Below are 14,808 nucleotides of genomic sequence, written 5' to 3'. Positions count from 1 at the left end.
CACTACAATATATACAAACTACATTTTATTTATCTATTCATCAATTGATGGACACTTGCATTGTTTCCATCTTTTGGCAATCGTGAATAGTGCCACTAACAATACTGGCATGCAAATATCTGTTCAACTTCTGCTTTCAATTCTTTTGGGTATACCTAGGGCATAGAATTGCCAGGTCATATCGTAGTTGAATACCAAGGAACTGCCAAAATGCCTTTCACAGCAGCTGCACCATTTTATATTCCCACTAGCAATGAAAGAATGTGTTCCTTTTTCTCCACACTCTCTCCAACATTATTTTGTTTTTAACAGCAGCATTTTAATGGGTGTAAAATGGTATCTCACTGTGGTTTGGATTTGCATTTCTCGAATGGCAGTGATTGTAAATCCATGCTATAATTTAGTAGGGAAGACAGACAATTCAACAAATAGCTTCATAGCCAGGGTCAAAATCCCAGTTCTCTAAGTGTATTTTTTCTATTCTGACTTGCTAAGTAAAATACACGATAATTGTTTTGTAGAAGTCATCCACAACTTCCTCTGGAGAAAAGCTGCTGACAGCTTAAGGAGCACTTATCTGCTCATTAATGGTTTTATTTTGTCCTCAGAACAGCCATCATGGGAAGTAGCAAGGGTATTATCAGAGAAGGGTGTTTCTGGAAGGAAGGCAGGGAGGGTGGGATCCACAGTGAATGGACAAATCTGGGAATGCCTTAGGTCTATGGAACTTAGAGTATTTCCTGTGTCTTTGAGATCAGCAATCTGGTGTGAGCAGCTGCAAGCCTCTATGTACTCCGGGCGCTGACTGTCTTTTCATCCTGGACCATACGTCCACCTTCACTAGAAGCTTTAAACACCACATCCACATAGCTCTTCAGCCCGGGGCATGGTAATCTCATTCTCCACTTCCCGGAATGACTGACGGACCACCATCTCTGAAGGACAGGGCTGATGCACTGCAAATATTATTTGTGTGAAATATTCAAAGCTTAGAAATGGGTTGAAATTGAGATAGGATGAAAGAGCTGTAATTACTTACTGTATTTATTCCTTAAGTAGAGTATACGATTAGCATATGACCAACAATTCCACTCAACAGAAATGTTGCACTAGATAATGAAAAACATAGCACAAGATTCAACAGTAATCTGATCCTATTCTTGAGAGTCTAGACATGTCCAAAGTATTATTAATTTGACAGAAATATATTTCACAAAATATATGTTATAATTAGTAGTGGTAAAATCTTTGCAACATTAACTAAAGCAAGAACTCTACCAAGTAGCCTAAACCATCATAACTCTGATACAAGATGCTAGATAATGTAATGAATCCTAGAAATAAATATGACAATAAATATGTGCAATTAGTGAAAAATAAAAACTTTGTATGTGTTCACTATGAAATATATCCAAGTATTTCAGACCAGTTTGCTGGTTCTGTAGGAATCAATATACAAAAACCGAATCCTTCTTTGTACATCAAAAATTATAAATAAAAAGTAACAAAAAATATGACTTCAAAATATAAAAATGCTATGATACTCCCAAGAATTAGTTGAACAAAATGACTGGATGGGAGCACTAGCTTGCATTTTAGTTCCAAGTATTTTTGCCTTTTTAGAAGAGGATTTCCCTTTCTATCCTACTGAACTCAGACTTGACTATGTGACTTTCTGTGGCCAATAAAATGTGAGCAGATCCAAGCAGAAGTTGCAGAAGCCATATTTAGATTCTCAAACATTCTTCATATTCTCCTTCCAACAGTAGCAGTGTCCTAGATCAGAGCTGCTTTTTAACCTAGGCTGCAGAATAAAGAGATAAATATAATGCTTCAAGATTTATAATATGAGAAGTAAATGAATAAATTCTGCTGTTGCAAACTTGAAAGTTGGAAATTTTTTTGTACACATGCAAAAAGATGAAAAAGTTAACTGATATAGCAATTTGTATTATTTGAATCATATGAAGTTGCCTTTTCACAAGTCAAATCTTTTTGAATATGAGCAATTTCCTATGAAGAGGTAGTTTTCTTTTTAATTCACCTATCTCTAGATTAAAAGGGCTACACCTAGGCATGATGTAGAGATTATCATGAGACCTGATGATATTATTGATGGGCACTTCCCATTTCTTTCCTTTCCTTCCCATTTCTTTCCTTTTCCTTTAGGGTGTGGATGCATGTGAAAGGGATGGAAGTAAACATTTGCGACCATGGGGCATTCTGCAGTAATTTTTATTACTGGCATCAACTGCTTCTTTCCTCTGTGTGGGATACTTTTATTCACCCATGAGAATGACATTAAGTTTGGCCTTTTGACTTGCTGTTTTAGTTTGCTAATGCTGCCAGAATGCAGTATACCAGAAATGGATGCATTTTAAAAGGGGATTAATTCAGTTGCAAGTTTTCAGTTCTCACACCATAAAAATGTCCAAATCAAGGCACTGACAAGAGATTTCCTTCACTCAGAAAAGGTTGATTCCATCTGGAACACCTCTGTCAGCTCGGAAGGCACATGCTGGCATCTGCTAGGCCTTGTTCCTTGTTCCCTTGTTTCCAGCTTCTGATTCCAGTGGCTTCCCCTCTATGTGTCTGTGGTTTCTGACTTAGCTGCTCCAGGACAAAACTGTGGAGTTCACCTCTTAGCTTAGTATCTTATGGAAAGGCCTGGCAATGTCTGCTGGGCTCTGGTTCCTGTCTAGCTTCTGTTGTCTCTCTCACTGGAAATGGGTATCTGCATTTTCAACATCCTTGGCTAAGCTTTCTCCTTCAGCACTCCAAGTATCTCCTTTTAAAGGACTCCAGTAAACTAAACAAGAGCCATGGCTCCATGGGAGTAATCTAGTCAAGAGATCACACTCACAATTGGGTGTGTCACCTCTCCACAGAAACAACCTAATCTAAAGTACCCACCTAATAATATTGGATCAGGATCAAGAGAACATGACTTTTCTGGGTCCACAATTACAACAAGAAAGCTTACATTGGCCAATGAAATGTGAGCTCAAGAGGTACATACTCCTTTAGCAGAAGGTGTGCAAGTCATGGTGTGGTACTGCCATTTTTCCTCTACCTCTGTGACAACATCAGCATTTATAAGGAGGGCCTGAGTGCTGAAGTGGGGACACTGACTGATGGACTTGTAAAATGAACATCACTTGGGAAAGGTGGCTGATGCAATTAGTATGAAGCATATTTAAATAGTGAGATGTACCAAGTTTCTGAATGAAAAGTTGTAATGAAGTACATATAGGTAATTCTCCCCAAATATATTTCATACTCAGGACAACTATAAAAATCAAATCCCAACACTATTTTTAATGACATTTCCAGATGATTTTCAAGTAAAAGAGAAAAGTTACACAAGGCAAATTCAAAAAGAAAAACAATGGGAGAAGACTTGTGTTACCAGCTATCTAACCTACCTGATGTTAAGAGAGGTTACATCAGTGAATACAGAATCAAATTCATACATATATATACATAAAGGTTTATGTGTAACAAATGAAATACTCAAAACGACAAGAAATGAATAATAACTAATGAATGTAGGAGTTGGCTAATATAATTGGGAGATGCTTAAATTTGAGAGATATAAATAGAGAAACAATGAAAATATAGGGACTACCATGGATTGGTGAGTTAGCAGGAGATCTGATGACCTAACAGCCTAAATTCTGTCTCCTAAGTCTTTGTACTTTGAGGCATTTAAGGATTCTAACAAGGGGAGGTGAGGTCATTACAATTTCCATAGCAAGTATAGGCAGAAGGGAAGGGAGAGGGAATTATCATTTGGAAAGCAGGTATATGGAGAAACAATTTACAGATGTAAAAGAGTGAAACTGTGCTAGAAGCAGTTAATGGTTGGTTTTGAGCTGATTCAATTTCCTCCACTAACATTAGGGATTTGCCCTTACAAGTTTCTAAAGTGAAAAAAAATGGATAAAAGGAGTACCAGATTTTAAAATCACAAAGGCACTAGATAAAATTGACTTTTCATTATACTACCATACCAGAAAGTAAAATAAGAATATTTATAAATGATTAATTAGTTATAATAATTTGTTAAATCCAAACTTCTTGGTTACATGACTGTGAGTTGTTACCTTTACCCTATGAAAAAGAGAAAGGCGAGTCAAATGACAGTTGAAAACTGTAAAATTCATATAATTCCCATCTTGTTATCTCATACCTTACTAAAGGAATAATTTAAATCAATTTGGAATCTCACCTATCCAAGACATTAATGTTTGATCATTGCCCTGCAGAATGTGTTTTATCCCTTATCCCCATCAGGGTGTTCCTCTCGGGCCTTATCATTATAATGTAGCACTTGGGAGCAAAGATGCAGCCCAGGAGTCCAGCACTGGAGGCCAAGATGGAAAAGACCTCCACAGCCACCATGGCCTTCCCTTTGGAGCTGTGGTAGACAGGAAGGAAGGTGACCCAGACGCTACAGAACACCAGCATGCTGAAGGTCAGGAGCTTGGCTTCATTGAAGGCATCAGGCAGGTTCCTGGCCAGGAAAGCCAAGGTGAAACTTCCCAGGGCCAGGGCACCCAGGAATCCTAGGACACAGTAGAAGGCAGTGACAGAGCCCTTATTACACTCAATGATGATGCTGCCAGGCTCAGAGTGAGTGTCTCTGTCAATGAAAGGGGGAGAAGTTCCCAGCCAGAGCCCACAGAGAGTCATCTGGATCAGGGAACAGGTGGGAATGACACAGTTTGGGGCCCCTGAGACCAACCATTGCCTCATCCTTCTTCCTGGGGTTGTAGCCTTGAAGGCCAGAATCACAGTGAGAGTTTTAGCCAAAACTGTGGAAATAGCCACTGTAAATACAATTCCAAATGCCAATTGTCGGAGGATGCAGGTGGCTGTGTTGGGACGGCCAATGTAGAGCAAGGAGCAGAGGAAGCACAGGAGAAGGGAGGTGAGCAGGATGTAGCTCAGAGTCCGGTTGTTGGCCTTGACTATGGGGGTATCTCGGTATTGCACAAAGATCCTCAGAACTGCAACAGTGAGGAGAGAGAAGCACAGAGCTGTGCAGGCCAGAGCTTCCCCCAGAGGGTCTCCATAAGCCAGGAATGTCACAACCTTCTGGATGCAATGATCTCGCTCAGTATTTGGATAGTGAGAGTCTGGACACTTGAAACAGTGATCCATATCTATTGAGAAATGTGAGATGTTGATGTCACCTGTTTGCTAACAAATACACACTCTTAAACAGGAAATATTTTTTAATTAAAACCACTAACTTTATTCTTTTTTATGTAAGCAACGTTTCTCCTTATTGCATTTTTCCTTTGTTCCATTTTTTTCACATTATTGAACACCGTATCAGACTTTTTCTATTATAATTACCTCTAGTGTCATAACTTGGATTTATTATGTTAATGCCCAAAGCATTTATTCTGAAACTGCAGTGAGACAGACAACTCTATGTTCTGTGATATAGAAGTGATCAAGTCTAGACCATTTCACATGAAGACTTTAGAATATTGTCTTTATGGTGCCTGATAAATTATTAAATTCATTTTCTCTTTATTTTCACTTGCTATACCTTTTTTCTCATGTGAATCACTCACTTCTGGAATGGTAACTTGTATCTTTATCTCTCAACCAATCAGTGCTAGTCAGACACCATTAATATTTCTTAAAATGAGGTCTTATTTTACTCTTTTGCCTATAGTACCACAGTGGCTGTCCTTCATTATTAGGCTAATGTCTAAACTCATAACAGGCTAAAAAAGACCCTTTGCCATCTCAGTTCCACCCTCACTCCAGTTCATCTTTTCACACCCCATAAGTTAGATGCAAACCTACATGCAATTCTCAATTCAGTTTACACCCCTAGACTGGCATGCGTATGTGCAGACTTCTCTTCTGCCTCCCCAAGATTCTTGTCATTCCCTCTACTCAAGATGAATTTACACCTGTGATTATAAATTCTGCTGCTGGCATCTCACCTGGGAATTAGCCTGATCCTGATGGTTATCATATCCCTGCTTTCAGAGCACCCTTCTCACACCTCTATGAACTTTTCATACCTTGTTGTGGTTTTCTCTTTATTTGCCTATTTACATTATTAAGGATGTGAAGTTACAGCCTTGTTTAGTTCAAAAAAAGATATGAAGGAGTTAGTGAAAAGGAGCCTCAAAGGATGCATATTTCCTTTTAGGCGTGTGATCTGATTTATTTCAGTCAATCATAAAATGGAGTTGATGAAATCTTTCCCTTGTAAGATGCAATGTGGGGTGAAGGAGAGAAAGTACATATCATCATCCTGAGGCATCTTTCATCTCTCAATAAATGGCAGTTATAGGTAGCATGACATTTTCATACCTACTGTGAGTCATAGAGAAGAGCATTTAATGTTTTCTTTTATTTTTCCATACAAGAATGAACTACTACCTGCATTTTCAAAAAGCAACAGAATAAGGAAGTCAATTTTCACCTCCTCAAAGTACAGATTTTCAGGTTTTGCTGGCACTCATATTTCTTTTTTGACTAAGAGCATCTAGGTGTCAAAAATTAGCTGCGCTTCATTATTAGGCTAATGTCCAAGCTCATAACAGGTTAAAAAAGACCCTTTGCAGTCTCAGTTCCACCCTCACCCCAGTTCAACTTTTCATACTTTAAGGTTTCTGACTAGTGTTCTGAGCACCATATATAAAACTAATAACACACTTGTGTGCCTTTAGATGTGCAAAGTGTTTGGTTTTTATGTAGTCAAAACTGTTTGTAAATTTCATTGGTGTTTTTGCCATTGACTTATACTTAGGGAATTAATCCTCAAGATATTTGATTGATATCTACTTTCTTCTTTCTTTCCTGGTTTGTTGATGTTTTAAAATGGGAAAAATGCATATGAAATACAAAAGGAAAAAATGCTATGAAATAAAATGTTTCTGTTATTAGAGCAGAAATTTTCCTGGTACTTAGCTATGATATGGAAACTTGAATTTTCAAATGTATTCATATTTGTAAATGCAGTGCTCAATATAAATAAAGTCAGTCATGATAGGTTAAAATATTCACTTAGGCTGGTAAAAGTTCAGCTTAAAGTTATCCTGGGTGCATTGCTCTCCATTTTAGGGTAAATTGCCTTTGAATGTGTTCGTGTTTTCAAAGTTAATGGTAATTCAATATTTTCCAAAATTTTTCTTTAAAAAGGAAGCATAATCCATTTTGTAAATTCCTAGCATAAAAAAGATGAAAACAAGAAACCTAGTTTATGTTTTCTTTCTAACACTTGCCTAAAAGAGGTGAGGATATAAATGAATTTTGTGCCAATTAACTATCAAGTTTTCCTGATAGCATGAATACCTAGTATGTGTGGTAGATGAAGTTCACACTTTTAGTATAGGTGTAATATTGAAGAAGTTGTCTTAATTTCCTTATCTAGAGGATGTGAATGTTAATAGTGTGTCCATCCTGGAATTGTGAGGGTTGAAAGAGTTAACATATGCAAAGCAATGGAAATACTACCCGACACATATCAAGTGTTATCTAAGCATTTATTATTATTATTCCTTGTCTTACCTGTTGATTTATAACCTGGCATTACAATTGAGGATCTCTGTGAAATTTCATGGCTCTGTGGGTGTCTTTTGTGTTATTATGTCACTTCTTAAATAGTCAATGTTTTTAAAGTATATTTTTTAATATTTTTAATTTCAAGCCCCCAATTTTCATGTGTGTTGGATATATTTTCTGATTAATCTTTCAGGTAAATTTAGAATCCAGTCATTGACTAAACATTTATTATAATGACCATTCAAAAGTATTTTTCTTTCAGATAACTTAGCAATATTTGATATATTTCAAGTTAGGTCACTTCCAAGCAATTCTCAAGCCAAGATCAAATATCTCTATAATATTCAATATTTCTTTTCCAATCAGGCATGCAGACTTCTTATGAATTAACCATTAGATATATTAATTATTGTTGCAGCACTAAATGTAGTCTTTTTCTACCCTTATATAAATGATTATTAATTGCTTATAATATCTGCTAATTGTTCTGAAAGTATTTGGTACCTCCCTCACCACATTCCTAAATTATATTAGTAAATCAAATAACTTCATATTTTGATTTCTTGATATACAATCATACTGCCTATCAAAAATATTAATTTTTCTTATCTCCTTTACTGAATATTTTTGTTCTCAACTCTTCCTATGTTAAGCACATCTTCCAAACAAATGTTGAAAGACAGTGGTAGAACGAACATCATTATCTTTTACTAGCCTTTCAGAACAATATTACAACCACCTTTAATGAAATGTCTTTATAATAATCTTTGTATTGGAAGGTATCAGAAACAGTATTTCCCCCATCTTCATTCCTAGACTGCAGTAAGAAAATACTTCAAACTGGGTGGCTTAAAACAGAACTTTCTTATCTCACAGTACTGGAGGCCAGAAGTTCAAAACCAAGGGGTTGGAAGGGCCTTGCATCCTCTGGCCCCTGTAGGGAAGAATCTGTTCCCTGCCTTTCTCCTGCCTCTGGTGATATAGCTGCAATCCTTGGGCTTCAGTCTCTGTCTCTCTCATCACATGGCTCTCTTCTCTCTCTGGTGTACAGATTCCTTCTTTCTATCAAAACCTCAGTCATATTGGAATAAAGACTTACCCTAATCCAGTCTGATTATGTCTTAACAAATACTATCTTCAGAGTACCTTTTCAAATAATGTCAAATTCACCTGACCAGGATTTAAGACTTGACCATGTCTTTGGGGCATCACAATTCAACTCTTAGCACCATCCAATTACTCGTATATTATTTTACTTTCCTTTTTCAAACTTAAATGTTCTTCCAGTTGAAATTAAGTATCTAGTGCACAAAAATGTACTGGTTTCTTAGGGCTTTCACTACTGTTTTTGTCAATTTATGAATATTCTTGGTAAACAATCATGGCAGTTTAAATTTCGTAGTCCTTGAATTTTCGAACTGTTCAGAAATTTGGTACAACGTTAAATAATAATAATAGGAGTACTAAAGCTTTCTGTTTTGCTACCAAATGTTATTTGTGTATCCTATTTGTGTTTTATCATTTAATATGATATCTGTGGTCCATAAAAAGTTGGTCCATGACTGCTATAACAAATTACCACAAAGTTGGTGGCTTAAAACAATAAAGATTTATGTTCTCATAGTTCTGGAGGCCAGAAGTTCACAACCAGTATCACTAATATCAAAGTCTGGGCAGGATTGTGCTCCCTTTGGAGGTGCTAGGGGAGAATCCATTCTTTCTTTATTCTGCCTTCTAATGGCTGCCAGCAGTTCATCACTTGTGGCTGATTCACATTGACTCCTGCTCTTCTGTGTACATCACATTTCCCTTTGCCTCTCTTTTAGACACTGTGGATTTATAGCTCACATGGAGAATCCAGGAACTTCTCCCCATTTCAAGATTCTTACCTGAGTCACATCTACAGAGTCATTTTTTCCTTATAAGTTAATATTTTTGTGTTCCAGATATTGGATGTGAAGTTTTTGGTGTGCCACTATTCAGTCTGCTACAGTTGGGTATTGCTTCATTATTGTTTTTCTGTCCTTTTACAACAAGGCTTCCTACCACCTACATGATCATTGGTGATCAAGCTATATGAAAATTCCCTTTCAGTTCTTTTAATATTACAAAAGAAAGTGAAATGCCATTTATATGATCTCTACAAAGAAATTTTCCCCCTCACTAACGGGACATGCTCACCCTTCAAGATATAAGTCAAATACTTTAGTCTCTGGAAGAATTTCCTGAATTCTATAAGCAAATTGAAAAACACTCATGTTTCCTCCTACAGGGTCTATACAGTGGTATTTTTACTGTGGTGATTATTGCAAAGCCTTAGAAAGGAATTCACTATAATTTACTGTTCCCAATTTTCTGTAATTGGAAAGAGGGTAAGAAAAGTTATTGAAGCCAGTGGAATTACATTCAGCATTTTGCTGAGTATATAAAACAGGTTGTAGTACCACATTTTCTTATTCAGTAAATCATTTCATAGGATTTATTAACATATGAATTCATTCATAATTTAATTATAAGGAACTTTTCCCAAATATTTTCTGTGGTCACAAATGATTGAAATTACTTGGGAAATGCAAGTGACAAAAAGTGCCTTAGATATGAGTGAGGGAGGATGAAAAAACAGTGTTCCATGATGAAGGTAAACAGATACCAAAAAATATTTCCTTGAAAAAATGCCTGAGGTGTGTCTAAAACATGAGGAGGAATGAACCAGATGGAAGCAGAATGTCATTTGAAAGTGTCAAAGTGTTGATGTCAATATGAAATTCTTGTATAATTGAGTAACTCTGATGTAAGGTTCTATTTCAGATACTTTTTGCTTTCTTGGACAGATGAAGGTAAGTAGCTGGGAGAAAGATGTGGAGAAGTTATCTGTAGACCTGTACCTGTTTCATTAGAAATTTCATTTCCTGGGCAGGGGGTGCAATCAAAGCAACAGGCGGCCTCTCCCTCTCGAGGAGTTTTCCAGAATCCAGGGTTGCAACTATTGCTGCACACAGAATGGGGCGTCTGTAGAAAATCAGAGGACAAATATTAATCATATACAAATAGAATGTTATCCTGTTGACTATCAACCAAACTCATTAAAATTGCATTTAATTGGTTGTTTTGAAGAACTCACATACTTTATAACATTAAATACAGCCAATTTGTTTTTCTCTTGCTTGATGACAAATTTTCTTATTGTAAAATTTGTAAGGAAAATTACTCAAGTTTCTAGGTAAATTAGATATATATAAGTGACCTTCTATGGAGTTAAGGAGGTGTGGAATCTCATGGCAGAACTCTTAAAATTATTTATGTGGAACTGCGTAAATTCAGACTTAAAACTGTCTCCCACCTACCTCTTTGAAACTGATGGCCCACTCTATCACCTCTTCATTTATGGAGAAACCGTGACCACGTGGAGCTTGTGGAACAAACTGTCCTACTTTCACCTGTAATCCAATTCCATGAGGAAAACTCACATAGTTGAGAATATCATACGTGGACTCAGAGATTCTTTTGTCATGCAAAGATATCTGCTCACCAGCACTGTTGTTAAAATGGACATTTTTGAGAATGGAGTGGAGCTACAAAAGATGCATAGTTATGTGAATAAAGAGAGCTTGGGTTTGGGGACACCTGAATTAGATCATATCATTGAAACTTGTTAGATATATGATGTTGCAAACCTCTTTTAATCTCTTTAATCCTTCATTAAAAATTCTTCCAAACTCTTAGGAGTATTAGTAAAGTTATGCACATGAAGCACATGTTGAACTTAATATCATATCAGTACATATCCTTGAAGTTTGGCTTAAGGACAGGAGATCAATGTATTTTTCTACATAAAAATTCAGACAAATCTTGCTTACATTCAATCCAGCCACACATATTTGAAACAATTAGAGTTTTAGTTTCATCTCCAAAATGGATGTAACAATGTCTGTTGCCTAAATTCTTGCAGAGTTAAATGTTATGTTTTCTAAATAAAATACCATAACAACTAACAGTGAGAAGACTGTAAGACCTAGTCCAAGCCCTGTTTCCACTTAACGACAGCACACGTTATATCCAGATATAATTCAGGTTGGTGAATTTATGCTTCACCATAAATGTTTGAGGGGTGTTTGTTATGCAATGCATTGTTTTAGATTAATTGCTGACTATATTCAATTTCTGGCATGCCCTGTGCCATCTTCCTGGTGAGCATTTCTACAGATAACCGGTTTGACTCAAACCAGGTGGGATTCAAGACACTTTTCAGATAGTGAAAAATCACAGGAACTTCTTGGTCTCTAACAAGGAATGCAAAGTATAAAATTCAACTTGGGGACTTGGTGAGCTTCCAAATTAAATAATGAATATGCATGTGAAGAGACTATACATATGTATTGGGTTCATGAAACCAGAGTGTTGTAAATTATTACCTGCCATGGTTGAAACTTGAAATTATTTTCTATTCCCATAGATTGGCTGTCCACTGATAAAAGAAGCATTTCATGCAGTGATTGGGCCAGAGCATACACAGCATTATAGACATAGTAACTCCATTCAGACATGGTTGTGTCAAACTCATGCAAAGGCAGAGACTCCAAGGAGGCATTTGGTATACAGTCCTCCAGCTTGTCACAGTCAGATTCAGAAACTTTACAGCCAAAATGTATAAACCATAATTTACCAAGATAAAAGTCTTCTGGGTATTTGGAAGGATTTACTGTTTGGAGAAAGTGTTTGAAGCCAGGGATCTCTCTATGGTGGTGAGAAAATGATAGTGTCCCATGGAATGTGTCAAACATGGTCATTTTCTCACTGCTGGGAAAATTCCACTGTGATGTGGTGATCCAGACTTTCCATGTCACAACACGATTCCATCTATCAAAGATCAGACCTAGAAATGAATCTGTGTCACCATAAATGATCACAACACTTGCTGATGAATCTTGGATTCTGAGGATGTAATTCAAGTGCATTGGATAATCATATCTGTTAGTGACAGCGATCATTTCCACAAATGCCACACAGACACCATTTCTATCCATCTCTCCTCTCAATTCTGACACAATTTGAGTACCTTTCATATCTTCCGATGCAACCAGCCCGACCCATGTCCAGTGGAAATGCAGCAATAACAACACCATGCCAATGGGCAGAGAAGCATCTGTGGGAGCCATGTGATACACTGATGGAAAGTGGTTATTTTCATGTAGAAGAGGCTCAAACGGGCCATATGTAAGCTAAAAGATGAAAGAGTTCATCATATTGAGTTCAGTGGCAGTAATCTGAGAAAGAATGTAGCAGTGAGTTCCAAATAGGAAATTTGACCACCCTTAATTTTTATTTAATGAAGTATAGAAGAGAATATTTGCTCATTTCAGTATCACTGCAACATTTATCTCTGAATGTTCTCTGGGAAAGTTTATTTCATTCTGGTACTTTTGTTGAGATGCACAATTTCCACAAACTTCTATAAACTATCCCCCATGAAGTTCTGCATATATTTGTTCTTCCTTCCTAAGGTGTCTCCCTATTCTTTTGTCCATGAGAAATAAAAGTTACACACACACAGACACACTTCTATATTTCAGTTGTACTCTCTCAGTTAAATAAACATAATTTTCTCTTTCATTCCTCAGCCCTGAGAATGACTCTAGGGAAGTCAAGTATTCATTCCTTTTCATCCCACACCCATCCTCACCTGTGGAAATTTATAGAGTTCCAGGAGTGTCCCCATTTGAGCAGGAAGTGACCAAGTGATTCCTGTAATAACTGCTGCTGACTTGCCTTCTCTTTCACATGAATAATTAGGGACGGCCTTCTCAATGCCAGACAGCCATATCAGGCAACTCTCCAATGTCTTTGAGTCACTGGGAAAAGCATTGTAAAGATCAAATCCAAGGGACATGTTGGGTAAAAGATGGGGGTTGTTGTTGACATTCTCAATAGCAAAGATGAAAGCCAGAACATATTGGTAGTGCTTGGAGAGAAACCTGCATGGAGATCATAAAGATTTTTAAGAAAAAAAATCTCAGATCTTGTTCTTTGACATTGTCCCTAGTCAAGGATACAATGATTACCTTGGTTGGAGATTGGTTTGCTTGCAACATTTTCTATGTTCATCAATACGTGTCACTCCTATCACCCTTAGCATTTGATATTAATATAAGTAATACAATCTCAAAAAATGTATGTCCTAAACTTATTGCCAAGCATTCTGAAGTTGGATGTCAGTATACAAAATAGGGTGAGATTAATAAAGTTGTAGATCAGTAAGTGTCAATATTTCAGATTGGTTTAAATGGCTTCCATCTTCATACCCATGATGTATTTTCAGCTTACATTTAAAATATTTCAGAGAGTGGCTGTACTTTTAACACCAGGTACAAGGGTTGAAGAATAGTGGGAGACATTTTGCTGACTGTCAATGGAATCATGACATTTAAGCCCCAAGACATAGATAGTACGAGACATGGCTGTGGTATTCAAACAGAAGAATATGAAAAAGATGGAAGGGTCCAGCAAGAGGTCATCATTCAGATACTTAAGCCTCTACCTGGCTCAGACACTCAAGGATTGGCAGATCTAAAAGTCAGGATATAGGAACAAGGTTTCAGTTTTCAGGTGGAGAATTTGGGAGTGAAGCACATGAGTCATTGAGAGAAGCACAGAGAGACAGAAGTGTGTGGTGATACTGATCTATGCCTCAAAGAAGTGTAATAAATTATAGAGTTGTGGTTTCTCAAACTTCATCACCAGTAAAAATAGAAAAAAAACAATCTGGGATAACAAGCTGTCCATATCCAAAAGAATAAATGAGGACACCTATTTCACTTCCTGTACAAAAATTAACTCAAAATGGATGAAAGACCTAAAAATAAGAGGCAGTAACATAAAACTCCTAGAAGAAAATGTAGGGAGATGTCCTTAAGGTGCAATGACAGGTGGTAATTTCTTAGACCTTACATTCAAAACTCAAAGAACAAAGGGAAACAGAGAAATGGGACTTCTTCAAAGTTGAGCAATTCTGCACATCAAAGAATTTTGTCAAAAGGGCAAAAAGGCAGCCCACTCAATGGGACAAAATTCTGGATGGCACATATCTGATAAGGGGTTGAAATCCAGATTATAGAAAAAAATCCTGCAACTCTGCAAAGAAGACAAACAATCCAATTTAAAAATGGGCCAAAAACATGAATAGACATTTTTTCAAAGAGGAAATACAAATGGCTAAAAAGCACATAAAAAGATGATCATCTTCACTGCTATTTAGGAAATGAAAATTATGAC

General features: G+C 36.8%; 1 protein-coding gene across 1 annotated transcript; it reads right to left on the bottom strand.

The window, feature by feature from the left end:
- Positions 1-4,254: 4,254 nt before the first annotated feature.
- On the bottom strand, positions 4,255-13,441 carry LOC143666685 (vomeronasal type-2 receptor 116-like). The gene is made up of 5 exons (XM_077140290.1): positions 13,220-13,441; positions 11,952-12,758; positions 10,884-11,111; positions 10,425-10,548; positions 4,255-5,168 (listed from the first exon to the last, which is right to left on the bottom strand). Exons 1-5 carry the CDS (start codon positions 13,424-13,426, stop codon positions 4,255-4,257), a joined length of 2,280 nt encoding a protein of 759 aa, XP_076996405.1. The 5' UTR covers positions 13,427-13,441.
- Between the last annotated feature and the right edge of the window lie 1,367 nt (positions 13,442-14,808).

The sequence above is a fragment of the Tamandua tetradactyla genome, chromosome 23 (assembly GCF_023851605.1).
Source record: "Tamandua tetradactyla isolate mTamTet1 chromosome 23, mTamTet1.pri, whole genome shotgun sequence".
NCBI lineage: Eukaryota > Metazoa > Chordata > Mammalia > Pilosa > Myrmecophagidae > Tamandua > Tamandua tetradactyla.
The sequence above is the reverse complement of the archived record's forward strand: the minus strand, read 5'-3'. Positions and strand labels throughout refer to the sequence as shown.

Excerpts from the sequence above, each read along its gene's own strand:
- LOC143666685 (XM_077140290.1), bottom strand. The coding sequence starts at position 13,426 with ATGTCCCTTGGATTTGATCTTTACAATGCTTTTCCCAGTGACTCAAAG. Across the intron at positions 12,759-13,219 it reads AACTCTATAAATTTCCACAG|CTTACATATGGCCCGTTTGA; the intron begins GTGAGGATGGGT and ends TTCATCTTTTAG. Across the intron at positions 10,549-10,883 it reads GGGCCATCAGTTTCAAAGAG|ACGCCCCATTCTGTGTGCAG; the intron begins GTAGGTGGGAGA and ends GATTTTCTACAG.